Below are 20,788 nucleotides of genomic sequence, written 5' to 3'. Positions count from 1 at the left end.
CCTCTCTGTGTCGTATAACTTCTGGCTGGCCTTCCTCCGACGCGCTGGGACTCCTGCGTGGAAACACACAAGCGGCAGCACCAAAGCCACTCTAACATATGCAGGCTCCTTGTGTGTCCCAACCAGTCTGCAATGTTACTTGGTCTACACACACCACGGGCAGGGTCCCTGCCATACCCCTGAGTGTCGATCGCATAGCAGAACTGGCGGTCCCAGTGGTCCAATCGCTCCCAGTGCATGCGCCTTCCACACATCAGCTCATCTGGGGAGTAGTCTGGCGGTAGGCCTGGTGGTTCCCGGAGTGTGCACCATACTCCCAGGGCGCGCATGTCCCAGCGCTCCTGGGGCATGCGCCCTCTTGATGGGGTGGGAACCTCTTCCCAGAGTGGGAACCTTTCCTCGAGCGAGCGCATTCTTTTCCTGGAGTGTGCGCCCTGCTCCTGGGGCATATGCTCTCTGGGTGGAGTGACAGCCCTCCCCCCCCATAAGGAACCTGCTTCCTGCAGTGGGACACCTCGTCCCATCAGCTCTTCTCCTCTGCTCTTATATTATCTCTCAATTAAGAGCAGGTGCATACAATCAAGGCGTGTGTCCGCATGCAGCATGCAAAGAGTTTGTGAAACACAGCAAACAGAAAACATGCAAAAACCACTCAATCATGCAACTAGTCTCTGCCCCACCTGCTCACACGTTTTAATGTTGTTGACGCCAAATTCTGACCCTACCATCCAAATGTTGCAGCAGAAACTGAGTCAGACCAGGCAAAATTTTTCAGTCTTCTACCTTCCGATTTTGGTGTGTCACGAATTGTTTCAGGGACCCAAAATAGGACAATCTCAGGAGTGCAAGACACCAGATTTAAGGACCCCAGGCATTGGAGACACGTAGCAAATCCACGGTGCTATGAAGGTAGGAGAATGTTGGTGACGGGTTAAAACAGGAGGAAGGCTTACTGGGATGAGGAGAGTGATCCGCAGGGAGGAAATAAGTGCAGAGTGAAGTCCTCAACAGAAAATGGAAGGAAGTGTGGCTCCAGACACGGAGGTCCGAAAGGACAAGGAAACTCGTAGGAGCGTGGTAAAACTCAGAATCATGGGGCTCAATAACCAGCACTTTTGATTTCACAATCCAAATAATACTCTTCAGAAGGTTCTCTGGGAACAGTTCCAAAATTTCAGAAATGCAAACAATGGAAGCAGCAGCATGAAGCTGAGAGTGGAGGCTGGAACACAGGCTGAGCAGGTTAGTTGGAAGTCAGGCTGAGTGGTGAGCAGAACAGGTAGACGAGCTGGCAGTATAAACAGAGCAGGTGAGTTGACTGCTTGCTTGCAGCGCTACAATCCAGCAGAGAGTCAAGGGCAGAGGCAGAGATTTACAGGAGCAGGCACAGGTGTAAGAAATCAGAGACAATTTGCAGCAGCAGGGCAGCTACTGTCATGGCAGCGAGCCTGTGTGAATTGTAGACTCAGTTTGGTCCTCTGCTGCTGCATCCCATCTGCCTCAAGGCTGGATGTGTAGTGTGTTCAGAGATGCTCCTCTGCAGAGCTCGGTTGTAACCAGTTTGAGTTACTGTTGACTTTCTATAAGCTGGAACCAGTCTGGCCATTCTCCTCTGACCTCTGGTATCAACAAAGTAATTTTGCCCACAGAACTGATGCTCACTGGATATTTTCTCTTTTTCTGACCATTCTCTGTAAACCCTGGTGATGGTTGTGGGTGAAAATCCCAGAAGATCAGCAGTTTCTGAAATCCTCAGACCAGCTTGTCTGACACTAACAGCAATGCCACGTTTAAAGTCACTTAAATCACATTTCTTCCCCATTCTGATAATTAGTTTGAACTGCAGCAGATCGTCTTGACCATGTCTACGTGCCTAAATGCACTGAGTTGCTACTGCGTGATATCCTCAAACATGAGAAAGGTGTAAGCTTTTCAAAGATAAGATGGCATCACCATATGCAGATACACTGCTAAAAATAGCAAAAACGGAAAGATCCAGCAGTGCTACAAATGCTCTGATGCCGTGATATATGAACCTAAAACAAAAAAGGAAAACGTTCTGTAGCATGCATGGCTGTGAGGCTATCTTCTGCCTTTAAGGCACCCCTATTGAAATATGAGCTGAAGATCACATGAAGTCTTAAATGGCAAACAGATATAGGTTTTATGAAGAATAAGGAATAAGGAATAAAACTGCAAAGGATGTGCATTTGAGACAAGGCTTATCGTGCCAGCACATTTTTTCCCCTGTGCCAAAGTATTGTAAATGTTTTTTAATCAGCTCAATGAAAAAAAAAAGTATGTCCTTCTAAAAAATGAGGTGTAAAAGGCAGCACGTATGACTCTTCAATTCAAAAGATCTTTTTTTGCATTCTGTCCACCATTAAAGAAATAGAATTTACTTTCCCCAAGGCGAATATTTTCTCATTCCCATTGGTGTTAAAGCTGGATGGTCAGTCCTCTCTCCACGCAGGGAGAGGGATCCCTGAGCTTTCTGGCAAGACCAGAAGCCGGGGATTACATCACACCTGAGCCGGGGGTGTCCGTGTCCCTGTGGTGTGGGTTCTTGTCCTTGCCCCTGAGCGCTGGGCCTCGCCAAATTTCCAACTATGGCCGAGCCTGGTCGGGCCATGTTTACAATGTTTCCCATTTCATATGGTCAGCAATGGTTCCCATTGCAAAAGAAACGTCACAAAATCTGAGAAAGGAAACAATTTCTTTGCACAAAAAAATTGAGGGCTACAAGATCAGCAAATCTTTACATATCATTCAAAATACTATAGCAAAAGTGTTCAAAAAATGTAAGAAGGATGGTTATCGTCCATGAAGGAAGCGTCTCCTAAAGCCCATGCACAAAAAAGCATGCCTACAATTTGCTAGGCCCATACTGAAAAAACTGAAGACTACTGGGACTCAATAAACAATGATCCCATTTTTTGGAACTAAAGGTTTTAAAACTGTATGGCGTCAAAAAGGTGAGGATTTCAAAGAAAATGCTTGGTGCATGACATTGTACCATGAACTCAACAACGTACTGCTCTATACTGAAGGAGATGATGCTTCCATCACTTCGACGAGCACTTTTCCAATGCAACAATGGTCCAAAACACACTTCTCAAGCTACTGTTGCATTTCTGAAGAAGAACAGCGTGAAGGCGATTGAAAGCCCAAGTATGTCTCCTGATCTGAACCCAATCGAACACCTGTGGACAGGTGTTCGATTGGGAAGAGAAGAGCGAAAAAGAGCGAAGCGAAGAAGCGACAAGTTGAGCATCACTCTCCATCCAGCATCCAGGCTCTAAAAGAGGTTCACTTGAAGAATGGAAAAAGACTGATGCAATATGTCGCCAAATTGTTCATTCAATGCCTAGAAGAACTGGTGCTGTCCTTAAAAATCATGGTGGTCATACAAAATACCAGGGGGGTGTTTTGGCAAGAGTCTGGGGATACGATACGTATCCCGATACGTGCCCCATGATACGATACATATCCCGATATTGTACCGGAACACATTTTTTCTTTTTTCTTTTTTTTTAAATATTACTTAGAACAAATGCTACATCTTTCAATACGTAATTCTTTCCAGGAACAATAAAGTGTAATGATGAGGCAGGATGACATACAGTATCTGCACCGCACTGCTGCAGCCACACTTTCTCACACCAAAGTAAATTAACGCTGATTGCCACTATGTCTGCCTTTTTTCAGAGCATTGTACACGTAGCTCTGATCGCTCAGGTCGCTAAACTAGAATCCATTGCTGGGAGGTTCTGCAGAACTTTGGCCCGCTTTGCCGACAGCATTTTGGTTGATGCAAAGTGCATTAGCCTATTAGCTGTTGTGCAGCTGCAGTGCTTCACTCGTTCTTATCTGAGCCCGCTACAAATCATCACAATCCACGTTTTCATGTTTTGCTGCCAGCAACATGGCACAGAGTTTCAGTTTGGTACCCATCCCAAGTAAAAAAAGTAGTTCATGTCTCATAACAGCGAAAAAAGATGCCTCTGACCGAACTCTTCCTGTTGTTTTGTGCAGAGTAGAGCTGCTCAATGAGGCTCTGTGTGGTCTGCTGGCTACTAGCTGTCGGAGGGTGAAGTGGTAAGGATTCAGACGCTGAAGGACGCTCAGAAATAATTAAATAAATATCGTCCTGAAAGCCTTTTGAATCGATACAAGTGTCGCCAAATTAACTATTGCGATATATTGCTGAATCGATTTTTTTTTTATCTGAGGCCATGGTCCTTGACCGGAGAAAGGTAGTTTGCCATCTCTCGGTCGGTGGAGTGTACTTGCCCCAGGTGGAGGAGTTTAAATACCTTGGGGTCTTGTTCACGAGTGAGGGAAGATCGGAGCGTGAGATTGACAGGCGGATCGGAGCGGCGTCCGTAGTTATGCGGTCGCTCTATCGGTCCGTTGTGGTGAAGAGAGAGCTGAGCCGAAAAGCAAAGCTCTCAATTTACCGGTCGATCTACGTTCCAATACTCACCTATGGTCATGAGCTATGGGTCATGACCGAAAGAACGAGGTCCCGAATACAAGCGGCTGAAATGAGCTTCCTCCGTAGGGTGGCTGGGCGCTCCCTTAGAGATAGGGTGAGAAGCTCGGTCACCCGCGTGGAGCTCGGAGTAGAACCGCTTCTCCTCCACATCGAAAGGAGCCAGCTGAGGTGGCTCGGGCATCTAGTCCGGATGCCCCCTGGACGCCTCCCTGGAGAGGTGTTCCGGGCATGTCCCACTGGGCATGACCCACTGGGTCTTCCCCGGGGAAGACCCAGGACACACTGGAGAGACTACGTCTCTCGGCTGGCCTGGGAACGCCTCGGGGTCCCCCCAGAGGAGCTGGAGGAAGTGGCTGGGGTAAGGGAAGTCTGGGCATCTCTGCTCAGTCTGCTGCCCCCGCGACCCGGTCCCGGATAAGCAGAGGAAGATGGATGGATGGATGGATGGATTTTTTTTTACTAACACCCTTAGTTGTGGCCCACTAAGCTCTTTTTTAAACAGCAAATTTCGTCTGCTGCTGATTCACAACAATTTGGATTAAGAAAACACTTAGACATCAAATTTTAAGTTTAACCCTATAAAGTCCACTACATCAGAAAGCTGAGAGAAGTTTTTTTTTTCTTTGTAAATTTGGCTGTTTTTAAACCTTTTGAAAAGATCCACAAAAAATAATTTTGCAATTTTGCAATTTGCAATAAATGAGATGCATTAAAGCATCAGCTATAATACATTGGTTGATTGATACATTTTTGTTCACAGCAATGTTAGTTTAAAATGCAAAAATGTATTTCATGAGTGGCAGGATGAGCTAATTGAGGCACAAGTGTAGTCACTCCCTCAATTCCTGCTGAGACTGCCTCCTGTTCTGGGTTCTTGCTCCTCTGTCAGTACAGGTATTGTGGCCGGGGCATGCTGCCTGCACATTTTTCCTGTCTGTTGCTGCATTTGTGGTGTCCTTTTTTTATTTTACTGCAGTGATTGTCGTAATCCCTCGTCACACAGCGTATCTGCATGTGACAGGAAAGGGCGAAATGGAATGGAGCGCATAGCTCCCTGCCCCTCCCTTTAGATGCAACCAGCGCTGATCGGTATGTGTGTGATGTGTGCCTCTTCACCCTGCATGTCCTCTGGTTGCTGAGGTAATGCCCTGCTGCCCGTCTTCTGGTTTGCCTCCGCAGGGTGTTTGGTGGAACCCGCTGCTTTTTTTTGCCCTCATTTGGGAGTGTATTTAACAGGTGTTTTTCTATGGAGTTAATGTGAATCGGAGCGTGTGTATTTGTAAAACAGGTTGTGTGCATTTCTGATTATTGAGACTGAATTAACTCCATATTTTTCACTGGTCCCCCTCATCCACTCCGCTGGTCCGACGGGTCAGCCGCTGACAGCGGCGTCCCTCCCCCACCTCTCTTGCGGCCGACCATGTGACTGCGCAGGTGCTCCTGGGAATTGGAGGCCTGTTGGGACTCGTGACTACCTACCCCTTCCTGGCCACCTGTAAAAGTGACTCTGGTACACAAGTGGGAAGTCACTTGTTTTTTTTAGTTTGCTTGATTTACACAATGTATACCTGCATGTGAACGTGGTATTTTTGTTCTGTTATCGGTTTTTGTTGTGTGCCAGCTCTGCTTACAGGTGGGCTTGAGGCCCTTCCTGTTTTTATTGTTTTTATCTGGTTTTAATCCTTTTTTAATTATCTATATTTTTTTTTTAGTTGGAATCCCGTCTCCACCTGGTTGAGTCCTCAATTTTCATTTAGTATGCCTGAACCGCTCGTGTTGCCACACATGCTTTCATCTCATCTGTCAACTGTCCCACCATCAGACAAAGACCGGGGAGCAACCACCCTCCCGCGCCCCAGACCCCTACCACAGAGCCGGAGGCCAAGACCCAGCAGCCTCCCTAGGAGTTGGAGGAACAAAGATCGCTCAGAGCTGGAGCGCCCGCCGAGGCAGGGACCGGTCCCACCCCACGGTGCTCCGGGCCCATACCCAATGCCCAGACCACTCGAGACCTATGCCGGCGCGCAGACAATAGGAATGCCACAGCCTGGGAATCCTGAGTCCCTACCCTCCCCCACCATCAGAGGTAGGCTGGGACAACCCATGGCCAGCCGACCTGCCCACCAGCCCTACCGAGGCCAGAAACCAACCACCCGACTGGGAAGACAGACACAGGTGACCAGGAGAGGCCCCAGACAGTGCCAGGGGAAGGTGAGCCTGAAGACCAGGCTCTAGTTGCTGTAAGCAAAAATGAAAAAATTGGGGTACCCTTGTTTGGCCAAAAAAAAGGGGCCCTACCTGCTTCTCGGGGTATACGGTCCACCCTGCTCTGATGTTGTGGACTCCACCACCTCGTGGAAAAGAGCCACAGGGTCAGGGGCACAGGAACTCCCGGGACGTCATCAATACCCTGGCAGCAGATGCCGCCCCACACACACACATAAACACAATTTGATGACATCCTTTTGTGTGTCCTATTTTTATTTGCTCATTTTACACAAGAAATGCATGAATTTTCGTATTACAGGGGGGTCAAACTCAGTTGCAGAGGGGGTCTAAATCCAAAACACACTATAGCAGGGGTCGGGAACCTATGGCTCGCGAGCCATATATGGCTCTTTTGATGGTCACATGTGGCTCGCAGACAAATCTTTAATTATACTTTTTTTTCATTAGACCAGTCCTTCTCAGGCGCGATGCGATGCCAGAGGCGCGCAGGAGTAGCGGTGCTTAGAGAGAGAAATCTGCGCCAGCGCTATCAGTTACTATTATCTATTATTTCACAGAGTTTGTACCAGCTGGAAACTTGTGAATTGCCGTGCCTAAAACTGCGCTCCCGTCTCTGAGAAAGAGCGCGCAGATGCGGAGACGGGATGTGTGATGAAGAAAGCACAGGGTGGGGGCAGGCAGCAGGTGAATCGTGCAGGGATTGTAAAAACGTAAAACCCGCTGCCCGTCACTCACTGCAGCGTGTGAGTGTGTGTTTGGCTCCATGTCTGCATGTGATCAGTCTGTCTCACATCTACAGAACATTCAGACCTAAGATCACGTTTAAAGTACACCTGCATGAAGCAGAAACTCACCACGTATCAACCAGACTAAACCATCAGCAGAACTACCACGAGAAATACTCATCATTTATTAGCAACAGCATAACAATGATATTAAAAATAATTCACAGACTTATTGTACTTTAAAAATGTTGAAATTAAATCAAATGCACACATTCATTTGTATATTTAGTTTTAAACATATTGTCGCGGACTGAGTTGGATGGCTGTTGGGTCGCGTTAAAAGTTCTGGAGTTCATTGAACGCGTCAAGCAGAGATCTGATTGGCTCTCAGTTCTGTCGCTCAGCCTGTTGTTAGGTAGTTTGGACCAATGGGGTTCAGCTCTGGGCCAAATAAGGGAAATAGGAGGGCTGACGCGGTAGGCGCGAATATAAAGTTGGGAGAAGCGCTCTCGTCTCGGCGGGAGAGATTCAAGAGTTGCTGAATTAATTGAACGGCGTTTGTTGCGGTCTGCAGTAATCGGAATAAAGAACTTTAAAAGAGGTTAAGTCTCCGTGCCTCAGTGTGGGGAAGGGACACTACATTATTGTATGGCTCTTTCGAAATTACATTTCAAAATATGTGGCATTTATGGCTCTCTTGGCCGAAAAGGTTCCCGACCCCTGCACTATAGGTTGCGGGCCGAACAAGACAAACATTTATTGAACACACTAAAGCTAAACTTTTAAACGTTTAAAACTTTAACTTAACTTTAAATTTTTAAAAATAAATATGAATAAAAACAGACAGGAATATTAATCCAGAATAATAAATACATTCTGTCAAAATTATGCAAATATGAACAAACAAAGCCAGGAAATATTAATAATTACAAATAATAAATCAAATGATTCTGTTTTCTTTGCTCTTTTGTCATTTTTTTTTAGAGCTGAACTCCTGACATCATTTTTAGCAATTAAGTTCATTTCTGATTGGTGTGTGTGAGGTCCTGTGTGTGTCTTTGGTCCTGTGTGTGTCTCTGGTGCTGTGTGTGTGTCTTTGTGAAACGTATCAGAGGTTTTTGATTATTTAAAAACCTGTTATTGTGAAAATAATGTTTAGGTCTCATAAAACATTAAAAACTGAATCACAGAACTCATCACTGGGATTACTCCAAAAATATTTGGCATTTTCCTAATTTTGTGCAACAACAAAAGTAAAAATCATCCAAAATCCTCAACACTTTCATAAACAAATAATCTATTGTTTATTTATGATCTGAAAAGTGCAGCAGTTTTCCAACCTGCATTACCTGCTGTCTTTATTTATACAATACTATCACCAACTAAAAAAAACGTAAAAATAAATGTATATGGAAAATACAGACCACTGTTAAAAATGTCAGCAATAGTTAGTGAAGAATGACATTATTAGAATGAGCTGAGTAATTTAAGCCACCCAATGATCCAGGTGTTGCGCAATGGTCTCAGTGCGCCGTTTTACCTCGCAAACTGCCCCACTATCCCTCCCCTTCTCCTCCTTACACACACACAGGCGCCTCTTTCTCAAAAGCGGGAGCGCTGATTCGCAGGTTTCAGGCCGTTCCATACCCTGCCATACATTTCACGATAGCAAAAGTAAAGTGCTACAATTACTAATAGCAAGCACTGAATCGCCACCCTCTACTATTCAGGTAAGTACCGTGCCGCCAGAGTCTTAATTCACTATCCTCTTACTTGATAGCGGCTCCACTGGACACGTCCGAATATGTTACCCGCGCCACAACCCCAGTTTTTTGAGAACGACTCTCATATTAGTTTGTGGACAATCGCATCTGTCCATTCATTTTGAACACACCAGTGACGTGCAGTCAGGAGAGGCAGGTGAGGCTGTGCCTCACCTGTTATTATGGGAAGAAAAGAGAAAAAATAAATTCAATTATTATATTTAATCAGTAATTTCTGCTTTGCAGTCATTTTCCATTTAAATGTACCATTTTTGGGTGTTTTTTCTTTTCAAAATCGCTGAATTTCCGCATTTGCCGTTCAGATACTAAAAAGTGACGTGCGATGAGGCACCAGCCCGCTGAGCCTCACCTTGGATTGCGCAATACCTATGCAGTCAGAGGGTACTGCTGTCTCTCTGTATGTCGGTTCAATCACTTGTACTATATGAGCTGAGTTTACATAATTTAGCAGATGTATATGATGTACAGTGTTTGTTTTTATAAATAACTGTATGTGAGGGACGTGTTTCTTGTGCTGAGCGCTAAACGCCGGCAAAAAAGCCGCTGGGTGAGGCCAGACATTCTTGTGACTCATGTTAGGGGGCGCCGGTGAGCCCTGAGATTATGACGCTAAAAAACAATAGACTAAGTGATAGCAAGCGGCAAGTCATTTTCTTCAGAAGGAGCGGCGTATGGACTTTATTTACAAGTAAAGGTAAGATGATAATAACGTTTGTGCTTTTTTCTATGCTGCAGTTTGTATATGAAAAAAAAACACGTTGAAATGATATTTTAAACAACACACGTTAACTGTTGTCAATTAAATGGTGAATAAGTTACTCAGTATGGTTCATATGTTTGTAAATCTGACTGATGACGTCAGTGCCTCACCAGCCATTAACCTCACCGCACGTCACTGGAACACACCCACCACCAGACAAACAGCATTAACCTCACTTCTGCTCACAGTTCCCTCACTTATGGTGAGCGATTTAACACCTGAGATGCCCCACTTCCTAAAGTCTTAAAAGCTGAAGGCGGGGCTAACCATCGGATCGCCACAATATATTGATTTGCTATTTGAGCAATGCTACTTTTGTAGCATTCCCTGCGGGCGCCACAAGGGGAGCTCGGGGGCGCGTGGGTGCCCGCGGGCACAGGGTTGGTGACCCCTGGTCTAAAGTGAATAAAGCCTGATGGTACGGGGGAGTGTGTCTATGTCACTTATTTATTTCCTCAATTGATAATCATGTTTATTTATTTAGTCTTTCTCTTTTTTTATATTTGTGTCTTAATATATTTGTTTATATTTTATTGTATTTTATTTTGGGTTTAGCACCGCGTCAGTGTTGATGATAAACGGCAGCACCTCTTGTTGCAAACAGTTAAAGTGACAGGGCTCAAACTGAGGCAGGGAGGAAGGAGGAGGAGGAGTGATGACAGGAGCTGGCACAGACAGCGAGCCGCGCACATTGTACTTTGAACGAGAGGAAGAGTGCGCGCCACGGCTCTCCATCGCTTCACTTTCTCCGCACAAACGGGAGAACAAAGAAGCCATGATGTAGACTTCGTCCTCCAACGCTCACGTCTCACAGCAGGACTGATTGACTGACGCTTTCGTGCGCAGAGTAGTTAATTGGAGTAGTTTAGCAGCGGTTTGCGGGAGTTTAGATTGGTCCACCGGGAAAAGAAGTGCTGCTCTCCGGCTCTGCTCCACACATGGACCGGAGTTCCTGTAGACTGCATTATCACTGAGGCTGCTTCAGTTTGGGGTTTTTTAGTTAATCACCCACTCTTCTTTGTTTGGTGAGTATGTGTTTATACAATCTTTTTTTGTGGCAGTTTGTAAAGGAAGAATGTCTGCAAAAGTTTAATTTCTGCGCAATAAAAAGGATCAAATCAGTGATTTATTTCTAATTCATTCATTTTGTGCATAAAGAAAAGCTGCAAGTTTTAATGAAACACTTATAGGGTGGGCTCATTTAAAAATGCTTAAATTTTCTATTCAACTGACATTTTTAAAATGCATTATTCATAATTTGTTCTCTAGTAACAAATGAATGACTTGAAGTGTCATGCTCACATTGCAGCGTGAATAAATAGTGAGCAGCTTCCCTCCTGATTTAGATTCAACAGGTTTATTTCAGTTCTTGTTTTTTTTCTCTCTGCTAAACTGTAATGATGCAGCTCATGGGATTCTTGTTCGTCTATTAATTTTGCTGATGCAGAGCTGATTAAACGCAATACATTTACTCACTTTTTAATTAATGTTTGAAAATAAGCATCCGCAATGCAAAAATCGAAGGTGTTATACTGTTTTCGTTTGAAAAAACCCTTTTCTGTTGAATTTGGAGCTGCAGAATGTCAGGAAATGTTATTCAGCAGAAAATTTGAACAAAGATCAACAAATAGGGTTGATCTGCTATGGCATATGTTTACATTTCTCTCCTCTTTTCAGATGCCACCTTCATCCAGAAACAGTCAAGCCTGAAGGTGAGGAACACTATAATCCCACATTTTGTTTTTGCAATGGCAACGGGAGTGGCAGCGTGGCTTCCTTTTGCTAGGGCTGCAGCCATTGGCTGGATGCCTGTAGCCAACTGCCCCATGCCCAACGCACCAGGAGACAACAGCAAGAGACAAGATGAGCTGATAATTCTTAATATCAGCGGTCGGCGCTTTCAGACGTGGAGGACCACCCTTGACCGTTATCCAGACACCCTGCTGGGCAGCACTGAGAAAGACTTCTTCTATAACGAGGAAACTAAGGAGTACTTCTTTGACCGGGACCCCGATGCCTTCAGAAGCATCCTTAACTTCTACCGGACTGGGAAGCTGCATTACCCTCGTCATGAGTGCATCTCAGCATACGATGAGGAGCTTACATTCTTTGGCATCATCCCTGAGATTATCGGCGACTGCTGCTATGAAGAGTACAAGGACAGAAAGAGGGAAAACTTGGAGCGGCTGCAGGACGACCAGGAGGAAATCAAGGACATGAAGCTGCCAAACATGAGCTTCAGGGAGACCATGTGGCGCGCTTTTGAGAACCCCCACACCTCCACCATGGCCCTTGTCTTCTACTATGTCACTGGTTTCTTCATTGCCATCTCAGTCATCACTAATGTGGTGGAGACAGTGCCCTGTGGTTCAACTTTCAACCAGAAAGATATGCCTTGTGGTGAGCGCTACACCGTGGCCTTTTTCTGCATAGACACCGCCTGTGTCATGATATTCACCGTGGAGTACCTGCTGCGGCTGTTCGCCGCGCCTAGTCGCTACCGCTTCATGCGCTCTGTGATGAGCATTATCGATGTAGTGGCCATCTTGCCATACTACATCGGCCTGGTGATGACCAACAACGAAGACGTGAGCGGCGCCTTTGTAACTCTGCGTGTGTTCCGGGTGTTTCGGATATTCAAGTTCTCTCGCCACTCACAGGGCCTACGGATCCTTGGCTACACTCTGAAGAGCTGTGCTTCAGAGCTGGGCTTCCTCCTCTTCTCCCTTACTATGGCCATTATCATCTTTGCCACAGTCATGTTCTATGCCGAAAAGGGTTCCAGCTCCACCAAGTTCACCAGCATCCCAGCTTCCTTCTGGTACACCATAGTCACCATGACCACACTGGGGTGAGTGGGATTTCTGTTGCAAATTGTTCATTTAATCACGCCGTATGTGTATCTTTGTTTCTTCTTGATCAAAACGCACAGTTTAAGAAATCAAATAAATTATTTAGTTGTGTTTGTTTGAAGTTTTTCATCCAAGTTAATAATTAATGAGAATTGTTTTGACTTTCAAATGAGTCCTGGGACAGCTTTCCCTATACTTCTGTATGCTCCAGCCTGCAAGTGTGAGTAATGGTGACCAGTCTAGCATTTATTTGTCAACACAAGTGTTCATGGCATTTTGATGACTTCACCTAATGCTTCCTATATAATTGGACAGTGGACGAACACATTCCATAAATATCAGTACTGTTCAGATACTCATTAGGATTTTGGTGATCACCTTTGATTTTACTGATTTCTAGCTGTAGCTGTAATATCTTTTATCTTTACGTTTGCAGCACATTTGTTTTTTTTTTTAAAACAAAATTTAAAATTTTAAAAAATTGTTAGATGTAGGGTTGTAAAAATTCATTTTTTTTATTTTTTATTTTTTACAATGATTAGATTCATATAACTGGAGAAGGAGCATGCTTAAAATGTCAGGGAAAGAGGAGGAATCTAGTCAGGGGAGGCAAACAAATCCAACATTCGTAATCCAAAGGCAAGAAAAGGCAGATCGATACACCAAAAGGACAGACTTAATGTTAACCTGGGACAGGAAAAGGATAAAAAACCAGAAGCAAAAACTAAAATGCAAGAATGTAAGCCAAGGCACAGCGAACTGCCAAAGAGTATGAGGAACTGTCAGTCCTAAATACTGTGGCTCATAGGTGGGATGAATGACAATGATTAGGCACACCAGGTGGAGAGTGGGAGAATAGAGAGCATAAAGAGCATTGGCTGAGCATGCAAGAAAAACTCACCACAGACCATGATGCTATAGGTACTAAACAATGCAGGTGACGTTTTTCAGGTTCGTTGTATTTCTTTCATGATATTCAAGCATAAATTAAATATGTGTACAATAAAAACAAGTAAACAGGACTTAATGGTAAATACATACACATTTTAGTTTTATAAAGTTCAGCCTACTGTTGTTTTTCCACATCGCAATAATCCAAAGGGAACATTATTAGAACATTATACCACACTGTATGGTCACATGTCTTTGCAAAATTCAAGTGTTTCCACACATTGGACTGGAATGAGGCCTTGATCAGTTTTTCTGACATCATGTGTGTGTTGTCTCCTGTGATGACACATTTTTACGTCATAGTTAAATAAACGTACCGTACCTTAATCCAAATGGCATTTTTCAACATTGATTTATTTCATTTTGAAACGTTTTTCTAATGGTTTAGGTCAGTTTGATTGACAACTTACAGATATCAGATCAGAGCATTATCCATTAATTAATTAAGTCAATAAATTGTTACACCCTTAGTTAGGTGAGAATACAGAAATGCGCAATGATTGAGTTTGGCTGCTGCTGTGTAGGAATGTATCCTCTGGTGTGAGCTGTCACTTTAAAAATGGTTTGAGAGGAAAGAGTTTAACTGGATTACAAAGCAGGTTCAGTTCCCCGTGTGTCTGAAGGTGAGGTGTCCCATAAGAAATACTCTGTCACCTTTATAATGATTCCTCTGAGCTTTAATGTTTCCCTCAAGCTGCCTGACATTCAGTGGTGTGAATGGCAAGGTGAACTTGAAAGTATTACAAAAGTTTGATTTAATATAGCATTACTTAATGGATTGAAGTTTTTTGTGATAATTGCAATATATATATATATTTTATGACATATATACATACACACACACAATTCCCTTCCGTGGATGGTTTCTCCTCCAAGCTCGGGTCCTCTACCAGAGGCCTGGGAGCTTGAAGGTCCTGCAGTATCTTAGCTGTTCATAGCACTGCGGTTTTCTGGACTGAGAGGTCTGAGGTCTTTCCAGGTATCTGTAGCCACTCCTCCAGCTTGGGGACTACTGCCCCGAGTGCTCCAATTACCACAGGCACCACTGTCACCTTCACTTTCCAGGCTTCCTCCAGTTCTTCTCTGAGTCCCTGGTATTTCTCCAGTTTCTCGTGTTCCTTCTCCCTGATGTTTCCATCTCTTGGCACTGCCACATCCACCACAACAGCTTTCCTCTGTTCTTTATCCACCATTACAATCCTGTCAGTCTGGATCTGGAAGTCCCACAGGATCTTTGCCCTCTCATTCTCTAGGTGTTTCCCATTTTGACCTCGGGGTTTCCAGTCCATCTTATATATATATATATATATATATATATATATATATATATATATATATATATATATATATATTGAGGAACGCTATTCTTGTGTAAGTAAACACTTGACATTTTGATGAATCAAACAAATTGTATTTTTTGTAACAATTTAGCTACATAAACTGCATTTAGGAATATGCTTTGCAGTTACCTCCCTTGCTACAGAAAAATGACAGAAAATACTTTAGAATATTTTAAGTTAACAACAGCGACAGTTCTTTTAGTGCTGTGTATTTCTCCAGCTTACTTCTGTGTGTGTCAAAAGTCGAGAGACACACATTCCATCATGAGACGATGTAACTCAATTATTTTGTCTGTGCTGCATTCCACTAAATAAGGCATTTTAAATATTTCTGTCCACATTCATGAAGTAATGAAGTAATATTGTAAACTTCGTGACACTTTCACAAACCCACACTGACTTTTGTTTTGGTAGGTAAACCCTCCCACAGAAACCCAGAACCTTTTTTCAGAGTACGTGTGAAAATACTGTTTCAAGTGTAAAACTAAAAGAAAACAGAACCTGTCCTTATTCTTTTGACATATTCATGACATAATCTATGCTATGATTATGTTAAAGTGATGACATTCAGTCAGAGAAACTTTGGTGACTGTTTCATTGAGGTTCATTGCTGTGAAAGTGACAGAGAGCCATTGTGGAAGTGTGATGCTCACCATTCCTCCCAGACACTCCAATAAATCTAGTGACGTTTAATGCAGAGGCATTTTCTAGTAACATGTAATAACTCCCTAACATATAAGAAAGTGTCTAAGAACCTAAAAAACATATTTTATTCATTTGGATAAACTGGTATTTTTTGAGTTATTGTAGTTAAAGTAGGAAGCAGACACATTTGGTAGGATTATTTGTTAATTTAATCTGTCACATTCTCCTGAGATTCAATTTAGAGGCCAGATTTGAATGCATTAAAAGAAAAAAAAATGTTTTAAATTACGTTTTTTGTTTTGTTTCAGGGATAGCAAACTGATCTTTTTACTTGTTTGGAATCATTGCTTATTTCAACTAACGTATAAAATTATTGTTTTACCACAGAGAGCATGCCCGATGTGTGGGGATGAATTTTTACCAAAACATTATGAATAAAAAAAGTTCTGCTTAAAAGTAATTAAATCATTTCTGAATTTGCAAGAAAATGTCATCATTTAGTTTAGGGGCACAAAGTACAGAACAGCTGATTTTTGTAATTTCTCCAAAACTGTATATTTTGCATACACATATGGGCGGGAGATGAAATTGAAAAGCCAAAAACTATCACATCACCTTTTATTTTCTTTTTTTTTTTTTTTTTTTTTTTTTTTTTTAACTTGTCCTGTCCAACAGCTAGGCAGACAGATGAGAGCTGAGGGCCTCTTGGGTTGGACAGATTTTACTTTAACAAGAGGGGTTATTAATCTTCAGACAAACCAAAGGTATGTCTGAATAAACCCCTTTTGTAATTGAGGCCAAACTTTATTAATTTCAAACATGTCTGAAAATCTTTGGTGTTGGACCGGACGGAAAAGGAAAGAGGGGAAGAAGAGAGAGGGACGTTAGAGAGAGGGGGGGTAGGGGGTGATAATAGGAGGGGAAGGGGGGTAAGACCATGAAGCAGCATAAAGCAGCAAGTTTACTGGTTGTTAATCATTATGGTAAGGTTCAAATGAAAAAAAAAAAAAAAAAAAAAAAAAGGGCGGAGCCTGTCCACACACACACTCAAATGTTATAAACACACCTGTTAGTTGCAAAAATGTCCACCTGTCGACATGTACACAAAACAGATAGTGTTCACACGCATACTTATGCCTTAAAACCAACTAGTGTGAAATATTTCAGTCATTCAGTCTGTTGAGCTAACACCTGTGCTCAGGTGAGTGTTTATGTTCTTCTAAAATGGATGGTGGAACGTGAAAAGAAGGAGGGAGAGTGCCCAGCCATCCCCACCCCAAGACCCCCACCGCACCAGCAGCGGCAGCCGGAATCCCCCCAACGCCACACGGGAACCGGCAGGGAACAACCGCCGCCCGGGCGACCAAGCCCGCCACCCAGGCCAGGGCCAGCAGGGCCGCCGCAAGGCCCCCAGAGCCAGAGAGCAGGGAGGCACGGAGGGAAAGAGGGCGCCGCCCCAGCCCAACCAGGAGAGCAGCCCCCCCGCCGCGCCGGGAGAACCCAACGCAGGGCCCCACCGGAGAAGGACGCCCACAGCCCCAGACGAGCACCCCACCACCACCCAGGAGTTCCGGGCATCCCCCCGCCCCAACCCCAGGTACGAGCCAGGACCCCCCAAGGGAGACCCACTCCGCACTCCAGGCAGCCATCCGCCCGGCCCACGGTTGGTCCAGGGAGGAGCGAGGCAGGGGCCCGCCGCCCCCGCCCAGAAGGGGGGAACCCCGGGGAAAAAAGAGGGCCCACAAGGGGTGTTGTAAATATGGCCCGACCAGGCTCGGCCACAGTTGGAAATTTGGCGGGGCCCAGCACTCAGGAGCAAGGACCAGAACCCACCCCCCAGGGACACGAACACCCCCGGCTCAGATGTAATGTGAACCCCCCACCGCGCGGAGAGAGCACCGCCGGGCCCAGGAGGCCAGCACCCCGGGGACACAGCCGCCGTTGCAAAGGGGCCCGTACCCCCCACCAGGGAAGAGACAGGGGACAGATGGTCCTAGGTCCCACCTTCCTTGCAAAATGTGTGTGCGTGTATGTGTGTTTGAGAGAGTGTGTGTGTGCATGTGTGTGTGTTTATGTTGGGATGTATATATTGAGGGGGGAGGGGTGTGTGTACTAAGGGGGGTGCGGTTAAAATTGGCGGGTAGGGCACTAAGGGGACGTCTCCTGATTACTCACAGTGACGTCCCCTCACCCTCCCCACCAAGGGGCCCTAAATGTCTAAGGTGCGGTTAAAATTGGCGGGTAGGGTGCTAGGAGGACATCCGCTGCTTGCTGGCAGTGATGTCCAAGCACCCCCCCTACCAAGGGCCCTACATGTCTAAGGTGCAAATAAAACCGAAAGAGGGGGGGCCCACTCCATACGGCAACCACAGGAGGGGGGTCACTGCCTAGTAAACCCCCCCCCCCAAGGCTCATCGCAGGCTAAGCCCCCCACCCCCTCACCCTATTATGAGGTTATATGAGGAAGGGGGTAAGTTGGGGACAGATGATAGACTGTCCTCCGGTGGTCAAACAGCCGTCCCCTGCCCCCCCCCCAGCAAGGGGGCCAGGCCCACCCAGCCCCGGGGCCCCACCCCCGGAGGCGCAGACACCCCAGGCCCAGCACCACCACCCCCACACAGAGAGAGGGGAGCCAGAAAGCGCCGGCCCCCCCCGGAGCAAGCCCAGGCCCCCACCCCCAAACGCCGGCCCTAGAAGAGCTCTGGTCAGGCCTCGACGGGACCGAGGCAGCCAACCGGCCGGGGAAACCGCCGATGGCCTCAGCGGAGACCCCGACCCGTCAACCCCCCCTGCCCCGTACCAATAGTGCCCCCCCCCCCCTCCCCCAGAATGCCCCCCCACAGGACAGGGCCGACAAGACCCCCACCCCACCCCACCCCCAGACCCCGCAGCCGAAGCGGATGACACCCAGAGCGACCGGGGGCCCCAAGAGGGTTGTCCCGTCCCGCCCCAGAGCCAGGGAAGGGCCGATCCCAGCCCCAGGTGTAGACGGGAAGCCCATCCAGCGCCGCTGGGCCCCCCCCCCCCCGAGCAGCGCCCCCCGCCAACCCCCCCCAGCACAGGCAAAGGGACCACCCCCCCAAGCCAAGCCAGACCACCACCCCACCCCCCACCACGCACCCCCACACCCAAGCCCAGAGGACCACGCAGCGCCCCAGGCCGCCCCACCCAGGCGCCGGACCCGACCCCCCGACCAACGGAGCCCCCACCACCCCCGGCCAGGCACCGGAGGCCCCGACCCCCACCCCGGCCCACGGCAGAAGGGCAAAGAGCAGCGACGACCATGCCCCCCCCACCCCCTAAGTCACGGAGTTAGCTATGGGAGACCAGAGAGACCGAATTCTTTCAAAGTTACTTGAACTTTGGGCTGACATTTTTTCCAAGCTGATATGATCAAGCAGCAGATTTCTGTGTTGACTTATATTTATATTTTTTTTGCTTTTCCAATTTATTAAAATAGTTTTTTTAGCAATGCAAAAAGTTATGAAAATGATAGATGCTAATCCTCCTTCTACATCGATGGCACTCATGTCACCAAGCACACAAAGTGACGGTGAAGCTGTGATTGAAACCTTAAGCCAGACTGATAGATCGGCACATACCTGCTGCCAGAGAGCCTGGACAGGCGTGCAGAACCATAGTGCATGCATGTAATTGTCGAGTAGATTACTGTCACAGTGCTGACAAATGTCTGAGTTACTGAGACCCATCTTGAACATCCTCTGTCCAGTGTAGTAAATTCTGTGAAGAGTTTTGAAATGGATTAGCTGCAGATTTGGATTTTTTGTCATTTTAAAGGTGTTTAGACAAAGTTCTGACCAAAAACTTTCATCTGTGCTGATGCTCAAATCCGCATCCCATTTTGTTGTCGGAAGTGAAATATTGTTATCTAAATTACATAAAAGTTTGTATATTTTGGAGAGAGTTTTATTCATTGAGAAATTGATCAGAGTGGTAACTACATCTGGTAGCTTTAAATCGTTGTCTCTGTATTTAAACTTTTTAGTAATAATTGATTTAAGTTGCTGATATTCCAAGAAGTTATATATTCCGTGTTTGTCTTGAAGTTCCTGGGGAGTTATGAATCTTCTATTAATAATTATGTGCTCTAGTTGTTTTATGCCCCCTGCTTGCCAAGCTGGGAAGTGGATAATTTTTTTGTTTATGAGGATGTCTGGGTTGTTCCAGATGGGTGTCATTTTGCACGGTTGAATTGATGATTTTGATATTTTGAGAAATTCCCACCAGGCTGTTAAAGTGGCATTTATATTAATACTTTTGAAACAATCCTGTCTTTTAACTATTTGACTAATAAATGGAAGATCTGACAGGTTGATCTTTCCACATAACGCCTGTTCCAAGTCTAACCATGAGTTGGTTTCTGGATTATTTTTTAACCATTTTAAGATGTATTGTAATCTATTTGCAAGAAAGTAATTGTGGAAGTTAGGTAATTCTAATCCTCCACAGCTTTTTGCAGATTTTAAAGTTTTTAGACTAATTCTTGCAGGTTTATTGTTCCATAGAAAGCTTGATATGGATGAGTCTAATGTTTTGAACCATTTTAATGGCGGTTGTGCGGGAATCATTGAGAAGAGATAATTAACTTTGGGTAAGATTTTCATTTTAACCGTGGCTACCTTGCCCATAAGGGACAAAGGCAGGTTGGTCCAGCGTGTTAGATCGTCCTGTATGTTTTTCAGTAATGGGGTGTAGTTTAGCAGCACCAGTTCTGATATTTTGGGGGAAAAATAAATACCTAGATATTTTATATTGCCTGATTTAACTGGTATTGTGAGTCCTTGCTCCGCATTACTGTTCAGTGGTAATAAAACAGATTTATTCCAATTAATGGAATAGTCTGATATAGAAGAGAATTCATTAATGATTGTTGCCGTTTCATTTACAGAATGTATATTACTTAAAAACAGTAATATGTCATCTGCATAGAGACTAATTTTATGATGGCTGTGTTTGGTTTTAATTCCTTTAATACTCTCATTC

General features: G+C 45.2%; 1 protein-coding gene across 2 annotated transcripts in view; it reads left to right on the top strand.

Annotated features, from left to right (window-relative positions):
- The first annotated feature begins 10,682 nt into the window (after positions 1–10,682).
- LOC101167781 (A-type voltage-gated potassium channel KCND3) overlaps positions 10,683–20,788 on the top strand; it is a 121,507-nt gene continuing 111,401 nt past the window's right edge. The window contains exons 1-3 of one of the 2 annotated variants that reach the window (XM_078947158.1): positions 10,685–11,021; positions 11,674–12,584; positions 12,657–12,847. In XM_078947158.1, coding sequence (XP_078803284.1) covers positions 11,745–12,584; positions 12,657–12,847 — 1,031 coding nt within the window. In that variant the 5' untranslated portion in view covers positions 10,685–11,021; positions 11,674–11,744. Of the gene's footprint in view, positions 11,022–11,673; positions 12,848–20,788 lie in introns of both variants that reach the window. The other variant, XM_020703200.3, reaches the window with a different exon arrangement.

This window comes from Oryzias latipes, chromosome 5 (assembly GCF_053564925.1).
Source record: "Oryzias latipes strain Hd-rR chromosome 5, Olatipes_Hd-rR_3.1".
NCBI classification, from domain to species: Eukaryota; Metazoa; Chordata; class Actinopteri; order Beloniformes; family Adrianichthyidae; genus Oryzias; species Oryzias latipes.
This window is presented reverse-complemented; position numbering and strand designations above follow the sequence as displayed.